This window comes from Schistocerca serialis, chromosome 7 (genome assembly GCF_023864345.2).
Source record: "Schistocerca serialis cubense isolate TAMUIC-IGC-003099 chromosome 7, iqSchSeri2.2, whole genome shotgun sequence".
In the NCBI taxonomy this organism is placed as follows: Eukaryota; Metazoa; Arthropoda; class Insecta; order Orthoptera; family Acrididae; genus Schistocerca; species Schistocerca serialis.
Window position 1 is genome coordinate 279,582,311 of NC_064644.1, and position 20,198 is coordinate 279,602,508.

The 20,198-nt window shown below is 41.3% G+C and overlaps 1 protein-coding gene across 1 annotated transcript in view; it reads right to left on the reverse strand.

Annotated features, from left to right (window-relative positions):
- LOC126412635 (facilitated trehalose transporter Tret1-2 homolog) overlaps window positions 1–20,198 on the reverse strand; it is a 203,978-nt gene that overhangs the window by 85,871 nt on the left and 97,909 nt on the right. The window contains exon 3 of the mRNA XM_050082312.1: window positions 8,732–8,868. Coding sequence (XP_049938269.1) covers window positions 8,732–8,852 — 121 coding nt within the window. The 5' untranslated portion in view covers window positions 8,853–8,868. The remainder of the gene's footprint in view (window positions 1–8,731; window positions 8,869–20,198) is intronic.

Here is a 20,198-nt window from a genome sequence, read left to right on the forward strand (position 1 = left end):
GTAGGATTTAGAAGATTAGGCAATTCATCGTAGAAAATATGGGAAGAACTATGTGGAAAGTACGTCCACATGCTCAGTAATATAATCCCCCATACATACCGCTATTAGAGTTTTCCAGTGATGCGAAAACTGAATTGTGATTGAACAGAAAATACAAGTGACAGTGACACTGAAGGTGCTGTATTAGCGTTTTTGTCGATCGACATGGTCGACAAATCGACACGGGTGACCGAAGAAGGGTGAACATGTTCAAGCTACAGCGGTCAAACCTATCCTACTTGAAAATTAGTTCTTCGAACATTGATAACTATGTTCAGTACTAGTCTCTGACTAACTTAAGAACTGTGCGAATGGACAAATCCGTATATGAGTCGACTATTACCACGACTCCTATTTCAAACCGGCTATTCAAGTTAAAGAAATATTCGTATTTGTTGGTGGAAAGATTTTCGACTTTATCTCTACTTGCGGGATATTGGTGCGGAAGTGGTGAGCCGTCGCGTTGCAGTGCACAGTAGGCTCTTCATCAGATGTTCATATTTTGTACTAAGTGCTACTTATTGCTAAGATTGTGGCAACGTCCTGTAACACCGATAACCGAGTTACATGGCGATGTGGTGAGGCAATAGACAAGCATTCGGAAAGATGGAGGCTCAAATTCCCAACCAGCTTTCGTGATTTTTTTCTGTGATTACCTTAAATCACTAAAGGTGAGCACTGGGATTGTTCCTATGAAAGTGCACGGCCGATTTTCATCCACGTTCTCCCTCAATCCCAGCTTGTGCTACGCCTATCGTCATGGACGGGAGGTTGCAGTTTAATCTTCCTTTTTCCTTCTTTAGTTTCTGGCGATTTGGGTACGGCAGAGAAGAAGGGGACACGCACACGGCACGTTCACGCAGACCACTTTTCTTGGGAACCATTCTTGCCAGGGGGCTACCGACAATGGAAGGTTAGGCTTGCTATCTTCTGTGGGCTCTCACAAACTTCAAGGCACCAGTAGAGTAAAAGTGTTAGCGCGATAAACGTATTTGTGCTTTTGTGCAAGTTGAATAAATTGAAGCTCCTATGGAACATACCTTTCAGAATTAAGAGTAGATAAATATATGTTCGTTTACAGAGGATTGGTCTACTTTATAAGGTACGTTAGTGTAACGTGAAGCCTTAAAGTTACTACTTGTAGTTTCGAAACTAAATCAAACATGGCGATGGGGCACATTTATGCAGTTCTGTAAGGACACGTTAGGCACTATTTCGCATTGCCATCCTAACCGATACCTCACTCAAGGAAACTTTAAGACACCAGTAGTGGAAACCCAGTCTAAAAAAGTGAAGGCATGGCAGAATAAAGGGTAGAGACTGTTATAAAAATATTTGAACCCAATAACTTTCATTCAGAAAGATTAATTCTATGTGGCCAAGGACTGATAAGGGCAAGAAACTGCTAAAAGTAAGAACAAGGAAAAATGTGGGTAGCCTACCTCTGATGTCATCATTAGTCTTCTGCCCAAATCATTTTTTTCGCATGGCAACTCTTCACGCTGTCCCATCTTCTGCCTTCCTCTTCAGGTCCACCTAATTTCCACTTCCCTTTATGTCGTCCAGCATCTTTATCTCCTTCTTTCTCTCAATTTCCTCTCACAAACTAGTCCTTCCAAAACACCTGTTAGCAAACACGGGATGCCTCTATTGTTGGACCAGTGGTCGATTTTCCTGCCCAGTCCGGACAAGTACAGAGGGTGGGCATGCTTGTCAAATGGTTCAAATGGCTCTGAGCACTATGGGACTTAACATCTGAGGTTATCAGTCCCCTAGAACTTAGAACTACTTAAACCTAACTAACCCAAGGACATCACACACACCCATGCCCGAGGCAGGATTCGAACCTGTGACCGTAGCGGTCGCGTGATTCCGGACTGTAGCGCCTAGAACCATTCGGACACCCCGCCCGGCTTGCTTGTCATTGGGAGCTCCTTTGTCGGGCTTGTGATGGAGCCCCTAAGGGAGATATCAGGCAAGGTGGGAAAGAATTCCAGTGTGCATTCGGTATGTTTGCCGGGAGGTCTCATCCGTAATGTGGAGGAGGCCCTGCCGGCGGCTATCGAGCGCACTGGGTGCAATCAGCTGCATGTAATGGCACATGTCGGAACGAATGATGGCTGCCTCTTGGGTCCCGAGGCCGTCCTCTGCCCCTTTCGGCGGCTGGTTGATTTGGTGAAGGCAACTAGCAACGCACCCGGGGTGCAGGCTAAGCTGTCTATTTGTAGAATCGCACCCAGGGTTGATCGCGGTCCTCGCGTTTAGAGAAGAGTGGAAGGTCTAAACTAGAGGCTCAGACGGCTCTGCGACGGTATCGGATGCGAATTTCTCGACCTCCGCTTTCGGGTGCAGAATTCTAGGGTTCCCCTTATTAATACGTCCAGCGTGCACTACACGCAGGAAGCGTATACTAGGGTAGCACAGTACGAATGGCTTGCACATGGGGCCTTTTTAGTATAGGGAACCCCTCCCTTGGGTCCCTGCTTATTAAATCAGCCGCAGCGATCGCAGAGAATCTTGATCCTCGCAGATCAGAGATAGAAAAGATTACTACGATTTTAGTAAGCAGCAGGAACATCCAAGAATAGGTCTCAGAACTAGTATCGCTTACTGCAGGTTATAATGCACAGACTGTATTGGGAACAGAAATCTGGTTGAGAGCAGACGTCAATGACAACGAAATCCTAAGTTCAGATTGGAATGTTTATCTTAAGGATAGGTTAGTTCCCAATGGTGGCGACGTGTTTATTGCATTAAAAAATTCGATAAAATCCAGCGAGATTATCATCGCTTCCGAACATGAATTAATCTGGGTAAAAGTGAATATCAAAGAACAGACAAAAGTGGGGTGTTATAGACCACCTGGGTCAGGATCTGTAGTTGTAGAGAGCTTTAGAAAGAACATGCAGAATATCATTATTAATTTTCCTGATCATGCCGTTATAATAGGAAATGACTTCAACTTGCCAGGTATAGATTGGGAGTGTTCTGTCATCAAAACTGGTGTCAGTTCATAAACGTGTGGCATTGTTCTTGATGTTCTAACAACCCTACCACAACAAAGGTCAAAAATTAATTATGATTGTAGTGTTGCTTACGCTGCTAAATATTGCATTTTCGGGCAACAACAAAGTTATATTATGCGGCAGGTGTCATTAGAGCACAGTTAATAAAGTCATTTCTTGAAATAATGGATAAACTAGGCACTCATCTTTTCCTGTTTCCCACGCTGGTCTCATTGTGAACTCATGGCTCAATCTTCGAAAATCTAGGTAGTGATGATTCCAAGCTCGGATCCAAAGAGGCCTAGGTGTTATTCTGCGATATTCAAAAGTTTTATAAATGTGTTTCATAAATCATTATTGAAGATTAAACTTTTGCAAGTTAGGACAATGGTGATGTAAAAAAGTGATAAATACTGTGAATTTAGGTTACACTTCTTTTTTATTACTTTTGTTGCAATATCACTTCACAATATAAAACATACTTGAAAGTATCTTCCTCACTGTTAAAGTTCACATTTTATAAACTGACTACAATTTGCGTCTTTACAAGATGACGACCAAGACTTGACTCTCTAATAACCGCTTACCCGCCCAAAAATCAGAATTACAAGTACGTCAAAGATCATAGTGACAAATGAAAGAATACACATAAGAATAATTTCATTGCAGTATAAACATATCGATGTATCAAAGTACGTCTACATTAATGAAATCAAATCTGAATGTTGTCACAGAAATAAGTTAACTATTTTACAGAAACACAGAAGAATATTGCTGTTATCGAGAGGTTGAGGTGAAGTGTCCTAATGGTTACGTAATTCAAGTACCACTACAATGTCTTGTCCGAAAATTACCTTGTGCGGGTAGTTAGAGAACCAACTCGTGAGGGTAACGTCTTGACCTCCTGTCAGTAAACAGACCTGAACTTATCGAATCAGTTAAAGTAGAAGATGGTATCAGTGATCATGAGGCTGTGACAGCTTCCATGACTACGGATCCTACAACGAATGTTAAGAAAGGTAGGAAGATATATTTTTGCAGCATGGGTGACAGGATACAAATTTCAGAATATGTTAGCAGTCAGCATCAGATACTCGACGATGAGGACGAAGACGTGGAGAATAAATAGAAAAAATTCAAAGGCATCGTTCAGTACACCCTAGACAAGTACGTTCCGAGTAAGATTTTAAGAGATGGAAAAGATCCACAGTGGTTTAATATTCGTGTTAGAAAAGCGCTACGTCAACAAAGAGCACTTCATCTCAGATTCAAGAGAAGTAAAACCCTATCTGACAAACAAAAGCTGAACGAAGCGAAAATGAGCGTAAGGAGAGGAATGAGAGAAGCGTACAACGATTCTTAAAGTAAGACATTATCAACCGACCTGAGTAAAAACCCTAAGAGATTTTGGTCGTATGTAAAATCAGTAACTGGGTCAAAATCATCTACTCATTCTCTCAGCGACAACACCGGCACCCAAACGGAAGGTAACAGGGACAAGGCCGAAATACTGAATCCGGTCTTCCGAATTTGTTTCACAGCGGAAGATCGCAACACTGTCCTTCCTTTCAATCGTCGTACAAACATCGAAATGGCTGATATTGAGATAACCGGCACTGAAAAGCAGCTACAATCGCTTATCTAAAGCTTCTTTTTTTTTCAATTACCGCTATCAGTCACAAACTTTGTCAACTATTGTATTACTTATTTATTTAGCGACATGTTTCGAGGGTTAAGCCTCATCTTCAGGCTAAATGGCACTACAAAAACAACTTTACAATAGGGTCATACTGATATTACATAGCCTTTTCGTAAATGATGTGGTCATATTTGTTCTTCTGGCGTGGAAGTCTCGTTGTGATGTGTTGCGGTGTATCCATTTCCGTGGCTGCCTCGGTCACTGTTCACAAATTGTCACTAGCATGGCAGTTAACTTGGAAACACGATCACAAACAGTTCTGTTCAGTTTCTGATCGTATTTGAAAGTTATTCCTATATTAGTGACAATTTGTGAACAGTGACCAAGAGAGCCTCGGAAATGGATACACCGCAACACATCACAACGAGGCTTCCACACCAGAAGAACAAATATGACCACATCATTTACGAAAAGGCTATGTAATATCAGTATGACCTTATTGTAAAGTATTATAAAGTTGTTTGCGTAATGCCATTTAGCCTGAAGATGAGGTTTAACCCTCGAAACATGTCGCTAAATAAATAAGTAATACAATAGTTGACAAAGTTTGTGACTGGTAGCAGTAATTTAAAAAAAAAATCTTTACATATTTCGAAAGACAGTCATAGCCGAAAAATAGTCAAAATGGCTTCAAATTCTACAATCGCTTAGTAGTTGAAAGGCTTCAGGACCAGATGAGATACCTATAAGAATCTATAAGGACTATGCGAAAGAACTGGCTACCCTTCTATCATAGAACGCTTGAGCAACGGAAGTTATATAACGAGTGGCAAAAAGTGCAGGTCATTCCCGTTTTCAAGAAAGGTCTTAAGGCAGATCCACACAACTATACATCTATATCGGTGACGTCATTCTCTTGTAGAATTATGGAACATGTTTTATGCTCAAGAACTAAGACGTTCTTGGAAAATGAATATCTGCTCTATAAAAATCAACATGGATTCCGCAAACGGAGACGCTGTGAATCTCAGCTCTCTCTGTTCCACCATGAGATTCACAGCGCAGTGGACAACGGTGCTCAGGTTGATGCCATGTTCCTTGATTTAAGTAAGAAATTTGACACCGTCCCGCATTGCCGTTTAATGAAGAAAATACGACCTTACGGTGTATCGGAACAGACCTTCGATTGGATTCAAGACTTTCTTGCAGGCAGAACTCAACATGTCGCTGTTAACCGATCTAAATCGACAGATGTAAGGGTAATACCCGGAATACCACAGCGACGTTTGACAGGAGCGTTGCTGTTCACTATATATTAGAAAGCGTCGGATGTTCTTTAAGGCTATTCGCTGATGATGCAGTTGTCTATACCAAAGTAGCAACGCCAGAAGATAGTAAGAATTTTCAGAACGACCTGCAGAGAATTGATGAATGGTGCAGACTCTGACAGTTGACCCTGAACGTAAATAAATGTAACATATTGCGCATACATAGGAAAAGAAATCCGCTACAGTACAGCTACACTGTTGATGACAAACAGCTGCAGATGTCAAACAGCTGGAGGCAGTGTCTGCCGTAACATATCTAGGCGTAACTGTCCAGAGCGACCTTAAGTGGAATGACCATATAGAACAGATAGTGGGGAAAGCAGACACCAGACATAGATTCATTGGAAGAATCTTAAGGAAATGTAATTCATTCACGGAAGAAGTGGCTTATAAGGAGCTTGTTCGCCCGATTTTTGAGTATTGTTCATCTATCTGGGATTCCTATCGGTAGATCTGTTAGTAGAGATAGAGAATATCCAACGAAGAGCGGCGCATTTCGTTACGTGATCGTTTAGCTGGCGAGAGAGCATTACGGATGTGCTAAACAAACTCCACTGGCAAACGTTACAAGCATCACGGAGAGACTTACTACTGAAATTTCGGGACAACACTTTTTAGGAGGAGTCAGACACATATTACTCTTCCCCACATACATCTTGCGTATTGATCACCAGGAGCTTATCGACAATCATTCTTCCCACGCACTATTCGTGAGTGGAACAGGGCTGGAGGGATCAGATAGTGGTACCGAAAGTACCCTCCGCCACACACCATTAGGTGGCTTGCGGAATATGATATACATGAAGCAGTCCCGCCTCAACGAACGTCCTATCCAGTTCTCCTTCCTTTCTCTTATAACCTGCAGCAGTCTGATGAAGAAGATAAAATTGTCTTACTATTTAATAATCAATACGATACAACCAATAAGAAATATCAAGAGTTTGTCCATTGCCTTAGATGTAAACGTTGGGCTCAAGACAATTATCGTTCCACAGGAGGAACATTTGTATACATAGATAAAAACTCGTACAATGATAATAAATAGGCCTGGTTTTAACATTCAGACTTCTACGTAGGCCATATTATGGTAACAAATGGAAGTTCGACAAATTTTTCTTTACTGCCAGTAAAATTGTTGAGTTTCTTTCATGTTAATTAGTGTAAGTAAGACTCTAATTATTGACAACAAAACTGAAATTGGATAGTTAAGTAGTTTGATTTGGTTAGTCATTATTGCGCTCGGTGACATGGCCCGAAGAACTGTAAACCTGGCCCATAGCTTAGGCACGTTTACGCACTTGACTTGCGCCTGTATAAAATTTGCACTCTTAAATATAATGTTGAGTTAAAAATATACATGCCAAGTTATACTTTAATAACCATGTAATGCCATTAAACAACTTTTAACACGAATGTAAACGAAACCTTTTTAAAAGTTCCGATAAGAAATCAGCGTAAATGTGCCCCGATCACCCCTGCTTAAATTCAGTACCCAGCAGGACTGGAGACACACTACTTGACGTCCATGTTCCGCAGAAATCTTACAGTGATGCAACCAGAATCGAAATATTGTGCGTCCACCATGAATAAGATAAATGTACCTTTCTACTCCTTTTTTTACTTGGGTATTTTCTAATTCTTCTTCTGTTCTTCGATACAAAATTTTACTTCTTTATTCCTGAGCTGTTTTAATATTAATGAAGTCTGAGTCTTTGGTTGATACTATTCTCACAATATTGTAATTACAGTTCATTACAGTCTGTCAAGAGACAGAGCCAAAAGTTATTCAGTAAACTAAGTTAGCTGAAATATTGACATGTTCGAAGAAAACACGCTCATCATGGTCTACAGTAAGCACCAGGTGGTTATGAGTAATGTGTAGCTACTCACAATGTGGGCTGTAATTAACGTATGGCAGCGGCACTTGCTGTATATGCTAATGCCTACATTCAGAACCGATTTACGCTGCAAAGATATTAGGTCTAATTTTTGCTGCCATTTGAAACTCTGGCGCTGTGAATTCAAGAAAGACGTGTAATGCATTAGGAATTAGACGTGAGTAGAAAAGGTCTAACGAGTGAGAAAGGCATAATGTTGGTTTTATTATTAATCATTGGGTGTTGTCAAATGACATCGTGTGTCATACCGTCATACATACAGGGCACAGTGCCAGATTTCTACCTGGTGGCCGAAAATGGAACTATTTTTTTCAGTGTAAATCTGTTTGTCACTAACGTAGTAGCATAGCTACTAAGTTTCGGTGCCACGCGATAATTACAGCCCACACTGGACCTCCATGAGTGACTGTACTTTCATTATATCTAGCCGGGACGTTTGTGTGCCATCTAATGGGAAATACTCGCGTTTTTTCTCAACTAGCAACTCCCGTGTTGGTCAATCATATAACTTTTCTAGCGACGCTGTCTAGTTAATGGTAGTGCCGCGTATGGAGGTCAATATGAAGGAGACCGTTAAGTGACTGCAAAAGGGTTCCGGTTGATGTAGATTAGAATTAACTGTCGATCTGCATTTGAACATGAACATTTGCTCTGTCTGAGACCCATCTCCGTATCTTAATCAGACATTGGTTTGGCATTTGGCTATAGTCACGTTAACATAGTATAAAATATACATTAACGCAGTGCAGGTAAGCGCCAACAATAATAAAACTTCATCAACACATTACCAGCTCACGTGCGTGGCAGCTTGAAGAGACCTACCGAAAAAAACTGCAATATACTGCGGCCACCTCCTGAATGTGGAAGACCTCTCGAAATTTGAATAGCGCAGCGGCTGCCGCTCTTCTGTTACTGTTTCTGCGCTGATATCCTGAGTGGCCATCTTGCTTCCTCGTCACCTGAAAGGGAAGTGTTTCTTATTTGTAGCAGAGAGCCGTAGATGCAACCTCTGAATGCATCATATTTACACAATTCACCGTCTTATAACATTTCTTGGGTGGTTTATCTGTGAGAAAGTATTGGTTCCATAAAACGAGCTGTGTCAATAATATGTGGTATTTAACCTGTCAGCTTGTAGGCATCTCTTTAAGAATCTGGGATTTCTAATGACACGTATCCCAACCAACGTTGGGTACGATTATGAAATTCTGAAACTAATTGAATTGCTGACTCACCTTATCATATTTTCGGTTTATTAAGTATCCTATCCACAGCAGACAGTCTTTGTTCCTTCAGTGTAAATTTGAGAGCAATTGCCTTTTTCTAACTGTATACTGGTATTTCACCGGTCATCTAATGACCAAGTTCTCTACATAAATCAGCAATTCGAAATTTTCATTCTGATGTTAGGAATTCTCTATCATATCTCCCTCAGTACCTATTAACAAGTCACTGGTGTTTTACCAACATGATTATCGTGATATTACCATTATTATTTATAGCCTCACTCAGTTTTACGTTGTATTGATATAATGATAGCCGTGTAAGTAACTAGATACCACTAAATTAAATATGTTCTCCAAGAACACGAAAACTATTCGGCACAAATAGCACGACTGTCTTCTGCCGTTGACAAGAAATGAAAGCAAGCAAATTGTTACATCCTTTGCCAGAACTTTAATTGCAATTGCATCAAAAGCATCAGAGTGTGGAATGTCAGATCCCTTAATCGGGCAGGCGGGTTAGAAAATTTAAAAAGTGAAATGGATAGGTCAAAGTTACATACAGTGGGAATTAGTGAAGTTCGGTGGCAGGAGGAACAAGACTGTTAGTCAGGTGAATACACGGTTATAAATACAAAATCAATTAGGGGTAATGCAGGAGTAGGTTTAATAATGAATAAAAAAATAGGAGTGCGGGCATGCTACTACAAACAGCATAGTGAACGCATTATTGTGGCCAAGATAGACACGAAGCCCATGCCTGCTACAGTAGTACAAGTTTACATTCCAACTAGCTCTGCAGATGATGAAGAAATTGATGAAATGTATGATGAGATAAAAGAAATTATTCAGGTAGTGAAGGGAGACCAAAATTTAATAGTAATGGGCGACTGGAATTCGACAGTAGTAAAAGGAAGAGAAGGAAACGTAGTAGGTGAATATGGATTGGGGCTAAGGAACGCAAGAGGAAGGCGCCTGGTAGAATTTTGCACAGAGAATAATTTAATCATAACTTACAGATGGTTCAAGAATCATGAAAGATGGTTGTATACACGGAAGAATCCGGGAGATACTAGAAGGTCTTAGATAGATTATATAATGGTAAGACAGATACTTAGGAACGAGGTTTTAAATTGTAAGACATTTCTAGGGGCAGATGTGGACTCTGACCACAATCTATTGGTTATGAACTGTAGATTAAAACTGAAGAAACTGCAAAAAGTTGGGAATTTGAGGAGATGGGACCAGGATAAACTGACTAAAGCAGATGTTGTAGGGAGATTCAGGGAGAGCATTAGGGAACGATAGACAGGAATGGAGGAAAGAAATACAGTAGAAGAAGAATGAGTAGCTCTGAGGGATGAAGTAGTGAAGGCAGCAGAGGATCAAGTAGGTAGAAAGACGAGGGCTAGTAGAAATCCTTGGATAACAGAAGAAATATTGAAGTTAATTGATGAAAGAAGAAAATATAAAAACGCAGTAAATGAAGCAGGCAAACAGGAGGACAAACGTCTCAAAAATGAGATCGACAGGAAGTGCAAAATGGCTAAGCGGGGATGGCTAGAGGACAAATGTAAGGATGTAGAGACTTATCTCATTAGGGGCAAGATAGATACTGTCTACAGGAAAATTAGAGAGACCTTTGGGGAAGAGAGAGCCACTTGTATGAATATCAAGAGCTCAGATGAAAAACCAGTTCTAAGCAAAGAAGGGAAAGCAGATAGGTGGAAGGAGTGTGTAGAGGGCGATGTACTTGAGGACAATATTATGGAAATGGAACAGGATGTAATTGAAGATGAAATGGGAGATACGATACTGCAGGAAGAGTTCGACAGTGCACTGACAGACCTGAGTCGAAACAAGGCCCCGGGAGTAAACAACATTCCACTGGAACTACTGACGGCCTTGGGAGAGCCAGTCCTGACAAAACTCTACCATGTGGTAAGCAAGATGTATGAGACAGGCGAAATACCCTCAGACTTCAAGAACAATACGATAATTCCAATCCCAAAGAAAGCAGGTGCTGACAAATGTGAAAATTACCGAACTATGAGTTTAATAAGTCACAGCTGCAAAATACTGACTAGAATTCTTTACAGACAAATGGAAAAACTGGTAGAAGCCGACCTCGGGGAAGATCAGTTTGGATTCCATAGAAATGTTGGAACACGTGAGTTAATACTGATCCTACGACGTATCTTAGAAAATAGATTAAGGAAAGGGAAACCTACGTGTCTGTCACTTGTAGACTTAGAGGAAGCTTTTGACAGTATTGACTGGAATACTCTCCTGTTCTAAAGGTGGCAGGGGTAAAATACAGGGAGCGAAAGGTTATTTACGATTTCTACAGAAAGCAGATGGCAGTTATAAGAGTCGAGGGGCATGAAAGGAAGCAGCGGTTGGGAAGGGAGTGAGACAGGGTTGTAGCCTCTCCCCGATGTTATTCAGTGTTTGTATTGAGCAAGCAGTAAAGGAAACAAAAGAAACATTTGGAGTAGGTATTAAAATCCATGGAGAAGAAATAAAAACTTTGAGGTTCGACGATGACATTGTAATTCTGTCAGAGACAGCAAAGGACTTGGAAGAGCATTTGAACGGAATGGACAGTGTCTTGAAAGGAGGATATAAGATGAACATCAACTGAAGCAAAACGAGGATAATGGAATGTTGTCGAATTTAGTCTGGTGATCCTGTGGGAATTCCATTAGGAAATGAGACACTTAAAATAGTAAAGGAGTTTTGCTATTTGGGGAGCAAAATAACTGATGATGGTCGAAGTAGAGAGGAAAGTGTCAGAAAGTCGTTTCTCGAAGTATTTGTATGGAGTGTAGCCATGTATGGAAGAGAAACATGGGCGATAAATAGTTTGGACAAGACGAGTGTAGAAGCTTGCGAAATGTGGTGCTACCGAAGAATGCTGAAGATTAGATGGGTAGATCACATAACTAATGAGGAGGTATTGAATAGGTTTGGGGAGAAGAGAAGTTTGTGGCACAACTTGACTAGAAGAGGGGATCGGTTGGTAGGAAATGTTCTGAGGCATCAAGGGATCACTAATTTAGCATTGGAGGGCAGCGTGGAGGGTAAAAATCGTAGAGGGAGACCAAGCGATGAATACACTAGGCAGATTTAGAAGGATGTAGGTTGTAGTAAGTAGTGGGAGATGATGAAGCTTGCACAGGATAGAGCAGCACGGGGAGCTGCATCAAACCAGTCTCAGGACTGAAGACCACAACAACAAAATCAACAACGAGTAAGTCCAGTTGTTCAGAATATTAGATGTTGGCACCTGCTTGTTGTAATAAAATAAGTCCTAAATTGTGCCCTATTGGGTTCCATGCCATTCTGGTTTCAACTTGTGGTTGGATAATCTTTAAATAAAAGCTTGTGCAGCACTAAGAAGTGTACATGCTCATATGATCAACTTTCTACCTGTCTTCCAACACATATGTGTACTTTATTGGTGCTCAGCTTCCCTCACAGCGCCACACACTGCACAGGTTTTGCTGTTGCAGTCCCCAATACTTTACCATATTTTTACCTATGTGAACCAGTACAGGCATAATTGATAAAAATATTTCAACTTAGTTATAATTACAGACAGCAATTAAGACAATATCTAAATGCACTAAGGGGTCCATAAAAAAATCAATTTAAAAGTTTTGTAGTGATAATCAATGTTTGCTTTTTTTTCATATAAAAAGTGTCTGTCATAAGTGTCTGTAGTAGTTAATTTTATAAAGTCTTAAATATGGATATAATTACTTATGCTTACTTTTTTCTGACATTTGTATATGAACTCATTATCAAATCATCTCATTTTATGTGTTTCAATTCTACTTTTAATCATAAAAGAAAAACTTCAGAAGGTAGCATGAATTCATCTGAGAAACAATCACTGGTTTTACAAAAGTGGGTAAAGATACAATTAATTCATTTTCCCTCTAATACAAAGAATACATACATAGTTGTATCGTGCAGTATTCTAAATTAGATTCTGTCTATTGCGTTACAAGTTATAGGTCTAGGTCCTGCAGACTGTTCACAGTACATTTTTGGACAACGTGGGTGTCCGATATTACCATAGGGATGATGTGTACATACTTCCGTTTCCATATGGTTTTTATATCGATTTCCCAGTCCCTATATTTGGCCATCTAGTGTTTGCAGGTGTTTGCAGATTATGGACATTGATGTTTGCAAGCAAGTTAGCTTGCGCAGCTTTATTAATCAATCTCCAGTAATTGGCTATTATATCGATTATTTTTCTACCATGCTACTATATTTTCCAATTTTAATTTTGTACAGCACTGTGAGGATCATATCTGTACCACGGAGGCTGGCCGGTGTGGCCGTGCGGTTCTAGGCGTTTCAGTCTGGAACCGCGTGACCGCTACGGTCGCAGGTTCGAATCCTGCCTCGGGCATGGATGTGTGTGATGTACTTAGGTTAGTTAGGTTAAAGTAGTTCTAAGTTCTAGGGGACTGATGACCACAGATAGTGCTCAGAGCCATTTGAACCATTTTTATTGTAGCACGGAGGAAGTCTTTGTTTACTGCTTTGACGACGTAAGCATACATTTTCCAATATCCAATGGGACAGAAGGTCATAAGTGATATAGTTTCCTTTTTACCCCCAAACTTCTTTCCGCCATGGTATATACCGTGCTGTTTCTGGATATACTGCCGGTAGTTCCTCATCGCAAGGATCTGGCATAATAATAATAATGATAATAATAATAATAATAATAATAATAATAATAATAATAGTACCACACTCTATGTGACTTCATTTGTTGACACATCTGTAGAATCTCGTTTGCATGTAGGTGAACAATAAATGTGACAGGCTAAAGACTTCTCTTGGTCGTTGATTGACTACTTGGGGAATCCCTAAAGAAAATTATTTAGAACAGATGTCAAGTTACAAGATAAAAAAAACTGTATTCCACGTTTTTGAAACTGTCAGAGGTTCTCAAAATATATTTCTATATGTAGAAAGAAAATATTCTCGATCTTGAAGGCGAAACGATAAAAGTCTGGCAGGTATCAAACAAAATTTCCAAGGCTAAGCTGAAATCACTTCTTCCCGGTACCTTGCACCATTTAATATATCAATCTTTTGTGGTTATTTGGTAGCATGTGTTGTTTGAAAGTCAAAAGCGTTCTCTCTAGTTATTAAATTCATTGGCAATGTGGGTTGTGCCAGCCACTAATACTCCTATATTAATTCTTACAAACTTTAACTCAGAGAACTATGTATTAAAGTATAAGTATATATAATTATTGATTAATGGTTCTGTCTTTATCAAACATAAAGTCGTCATGGATGCTAGATCGCATAGGCGACACAGAGGTTTGAAAAAGCGGTATAAAAAAATTACTACTTGGAGTACGATATCACATGTACTGCAAATACCAGGCTGTAACATAAGTGCCCATACTAGGTAATAATAAACTCAATGCACCCACTGACGGTAATAAAACTTCCCCGAAACGTGTTTGAGCGTAAAAACAAGAACAATTTATGTCTGATCAAGATAGAATCCAATCTTCACAATTAAATACACTGAGGTGACAAAGGTCATGGGACAGCGATATACATATTTACAGATGGTAGTGGTATCGATACACAAGATATAAAAGCGCAGTGCATTGGCAGAGCTGTCTTTTGTACTCGGCTGATTCATATAAGAAAGCTTCCGACAAGATTAAGGCCGCACGACAGGAATTAACAGACTTTGAAATCGGAACGGTAGTTGAAGCTGGACGCATGGCCGATACCACTTTGGAAATCCTTAGGAAATTCAGTATTCCGAGGTCCACGACATCAATAATGTGCAAAGAATACCAAATTTCAAGTATTATCTCTAATCACGCACAATGCAATTGCCGACGGCCTTCAGCTAACGAGAGGGAGCGGCCACGTTTGTGTAGAATTGTCAGTGCTAAAATACAACCAACACTGTTTGAAATAAAGTAGAAATCAATTGGAGACTAAGACGAAGTCGCTGTTAGGACAATGCAGGGAAATTTGGCGTTAATGGGCTATTGTAGAAAACGACGGACGCGAGTGCCTTTGCTAAGAGCACGATATTGCCTGCAGCGCCTCTCCTGGGCTCTGTACCACATCAGTTGGAAACTAGACGACAGTTCGACCTCGGCCTGGTCAGATGAGTCCCGATTTCGGTTAACAGAGCTGACAGTAGTGATCGAGTGTGGCGCAGACCCCACGAAGCCCTGGAGTGCAGTTGTCAATTCATGTGCAAACTGATGGTGACTCCGTAATGGTGTATACTGTGTTTACATGGAGTGGACTGGGTCCTCTGATCCAACTAAACCGATGTTCGGCTACTTGGGGACCATTTCGGGCATTCAACGACTTCATGTTCCGAAACAGAGTGCAATTTTTATAGATCACAATGCGCCATGTAACCGGGCCACAATTCATCGCAACTGGGTTGAAGAATATTGTGGACAATTCGAGCGAATGATTTGGCCATCCAGATCGCCCGACGTTTATGGAACATAAAAGAGAAGTCTACTGTACCACATAATCCTGCACTGGAAAAATTTTTCCCATTATGGGCCGGCCTATATGGCCGAGCGGTTCTAGGTGCTTCAGTCTGGAAGCGCGCGACCGCTACGGTCGCAGGTTCGAATCCTGTCTCGGGCATGGATGTCTGTGATGTCGTTAGGTTAGTTATCTTTAAGTAGTTCTAATTTCTAGGGGACTGATGACCTCAGATGTTAAGTCCCATAGCGATCAGAGCCATTTGAACCATCTTTTTGAACCCAATTGTGGGCAGCTATAGAGGCAGCATGGCTCAATATTTCCACACGGGACTTCCAACGACTTGTTGAGTCCATGCCACATTTGGATGGGGAAGAGGAGGCTCGACATGATATTAGATGTTGCCCCATGACTTTTGTCACATCAGTGTACACTGTCTGACAAAAAAAGTGATGCTCCCAGAAGGCATAGTCGGCGTGTATGTAAGAGATTAGAGTAGGAATTCTGTGTCACAAATAGAACGACCACCAGAATGCATTAGCGTTCTTCGTGGTTAGTATTGTTACCAAATGAAGGAGGAAAGATAAAGGGCGTGAACAGCGTCAGATGTTGGAGGATCACTGTCAACACGGTCGGCGCCTCCGCCCCGCCAGGCGTGGAAACTCGGGAAGCGGTAGATGATCGACGCCACGCCTACCTTATTCTGATTATTGGCAGTGTGAAGTCTATGTTTTGTTTACTGTGCGTGTTTGCATTTGCCTCAGACCGCGTCCGGGTACTCTGCAGTGAGTCTTGGTTGAGATGTAGCAGTTGGTTACCTTTGTAGCGTTCTGTGATGAAACGTGTGCACGTAAGTGCATTTGCTTTCAATTTATAGTTCTTAATCTATAAAATAATTATATTAACCGTGATTACACACAAATTTTATTTTTATAGCGATGCCTCGAAACAGACGTGGACGTAAGAGGATATTATTTCCTGTTCACCGTAAATTTGTAACAAATATAGATTAAAATGCATACCCTTCGTATTTTGTTTCACCTTTTATTATCGCTGTTCGCCATATGTTTTGCTTAAATATCGTGTATTCGATATCATAATTTTGTTATAGAATTTTTCACTTCATGTTCCACAATTATCATTTTTTTTCCAGTTGAATGCGAGGATGAAATTTCTGCTTATGATTTACCATGTTCTTCACATTCTACAGGCTCGACCGAAAATGAAGGTAAAATTGGCAACTTGGGCTACCTCTTGTCCAACGCTCACTACAGAGTGTTGCCACTGACTGAGAATATCGGGCTCGACAGCAAACAAAACGTAGGCTAGATGGCGCCGATAGCCAGAACACGTAAGGCATTGTGTCGGCAACATTCCGTTCTCCGAGCTACCATGCCACGCAGGGCGGGTCACCGAAACTGTTAATGAAATAGGAATGCCGTGTACTCATGTGAGACGTTAATATCACCATCTAAGAGAGTTTTAAACAAGCCTCATGTCTGTCTCCATTTGCCTAGTAGGCCGAATTGTTCAATATACAGATTTGGGGTGCATTCGCATGTGACATTTGACCGAAGCTGGATTCCACTAGAACGTGATGGAGACCAAACTTATCGCCTAGGTTACAGGTGACTACGTCTGCCCGCCGTAAGGATGAATCGCTGTTTAGTGCACCGAGCACGTCGTAACCTCTTCACATGTGCTCCTACAACCCAAGAATAAGTATTGGACTACTTGTAAAATTCTGTGCGATCGTGCACTTATCTGTTTGTGTATTTGGAAGCATATACAGAAACGAAGTGAACTTCTGGCACACCGTGAAAATTGCAGGTGGTCTCATGTAGCTACACATAAAAACAAATTATCAACTGGTAGTGTGGAAACTGACTCGCTGTATCTTATTTCGATATAAATACTAGAACTGATCAATAGAATGGCTCCGTGAAATAAAGATTTAAGTGATTCTAAACGTCGACGTTGGCAATGTTGGCACTGATCATAAATCAGTATTGAACGTGATAACGAAACAAATTTTATTTTCGGAGAGCATAAATTTTACATCTTATTTATAAACATATTTCTGCCCACACATATGACATTAATTTGTTGGCGTATTATGTTACGTAGTAGACTTGTTTATAAAAATGTTTCTGGTGTAGATGTTTGTATAATGTAATACATTTCAGTAAATTACTTTTCTCGTACTCTCCCAGTTAGGTGGAAAATACAATCCGTGTCTAAGCAAAACAGGATTATGAAGTCAGCTGGGGCTAGGGTGTTATTGCGAAGGAACCGTTAAATGCAGAAAAGTGAGAACATGGAGGAGCAATAATTTTGTTTGTATCAGTCGTACACAGGCTGTCTCAAATCTTTTGGGTCAAACTGAAACAGCTGATAGTGGTTCCACAACCGATTATATTGAGATAGGGAACAAATGGTAGGAATTGCATGTTTATTGTGTAATGGACACACACAGCGTACACCTCATAGCAAACCCATAGGTCACAGCAACTGTACAAAACGACGACGGGCGGTCTCAGAGCATGAATTGCAATGGCGCGTACAGTTCTGCCGCACTCTCATTAAGATCCTGGGTGTCTGTTGTGCACTGGAACAGGTAGCGGGTGATAAACAGGGTACATCCCCGATCCACAACAGACATACTGTACACAGCTTAGCTCAGAACACGAGTGTCATGTGACGACCGAGTGCGTCGCACCGGCACATTAACCTGTGCCGCACAAACACTATCATCCCTGGTGTTAGTTGTCCATTGCATTAGACAGCTTCTGATGTGTCCGTTGTGAAGTCAGAGATCGAATGTTACGCGTCACGAGAGTGGGCAGACATGCATTTAATGTACGGTGCAGCGGGATGTGCCCGTAACACAGCACGAATTTACACAGCACACCAACAGGGTTCATCCTAATTGGAAGAAGTTTATTTCCGTGGAAATCAGCCTACAAGAGACGGGGATTTTCACGCTACAGACAGCCGTCCCAGGTTCTCGCCAAACACATGTCCGAACCCCAGACTTTAAAGACGTGGGGTTTGATAGTGTGGCCGAGCACCCAACAATAAGCACCCGTCAATTTCGCTTTCAAACGCACTCTCCGAAGGATACAGTGTTGAGACTAGAGAGTACTGGTGGTACAAGTATTACACCGCTATCATAAAGAACGTTTGGAAGCACTGGGACCGACAGGTTTTGAGCCCTCCTTCACTTTATTCAACGGACTACCCACTGCGGCGCCTTATTTCCGTGCTTCGTACAGCTTGTATGCTCACTGATGAGGCCTCGTTAGCCCGTTATGATGTTTTCGACAGCCGCAACAGCGATGTCTGGAGTTAGGACAATCCCCACGACGCCCACGTAGGTGTCAACTTACGGGGAGGGGGACAGGGGGGCTTGTCCCAGGTTGTTTGCTGCCACCACGTTTAACTGGTACACATTACCTGGGGTTCCGGTAAACTGTACTGCCACAGTTCTTGGAATGTGTACCCCTTGTTGTCCGCTAAAGCATATGGTCTCGACATGATGGTGCACCAGCCCGCTCCAATGTAATGTCCACGAGCACCTCAACAACCCTCATCGTTGGATTGGAAACGGAGGTCCTGTCGCATGGCCACTGCAATCGCAGAATCTCAAATCTCAGGACTTTTTCCTCAGTGGTTACGTCAAGACGTTGGTGTATGAAATGCCCGTAGAAACGGATGAAGATCTGCTTTCTGGGGTCCAAGCTGTTAGTCTCCTGCTACAACGGACACCAAGGATCTATGAGAGAATGCGGCATACGCCGTTGCCACCCATGCGTTGAGACTGGCAGTAGTCACTTTGAAGAATCACTATGAGCGTCGCTGTTACGCGATGTACGCTGTGTACGGTCATAACATATTAAACATGGATTTCCGACCATTGGTTGCCTATCCCAATATAATCGGTTGTGCACCCAATATAACCTGTTTCGGATTGACCGAAAGGGTTAGAGACAACCTATAATTTATAGCGGACTTTGTGCAGGAGTCTCCGTTTGTGGTAATGTACAGGGAGTGACTACGACGTGAGAAGAGCTCAGATCATGCAACATCTCACCGCTGCATCTGGTGATGTCTGCAGGGTAATGAAAAAAACATCGCCGGTCACTGAATCAAGATAAAACTAAAAACATTATGGATGAGGAGAAAACTGTCACAGTACAATCTCAAATACTGATGTTAATTATCATATTGATAGTAACTATTTAAACTGTTAGAAATTCAGGGTTAACTTCTCGCTGTAGGAAACGTTTTAATTTAATAGGCTAAATTAGAATGAGAGTTTATAACGTAGGAAGGCACTGCAGTTATAATTAGCGCAAAATGTTTAGTGTGATACGGCGAGGACAGAAAACTTTCTCTCATGCAAAACATTGTTGACCCATTATGGAAGGGGGTAAAAAGGTCCTACACTGAATGCGCCGTAATATAAAAATTCTGTTATTTGCAGAATCTGCAACATAACGCTTACTCCGGATATCGCAGTGTTAACTGCCAGTTTGTGCGTAAGGCACAAT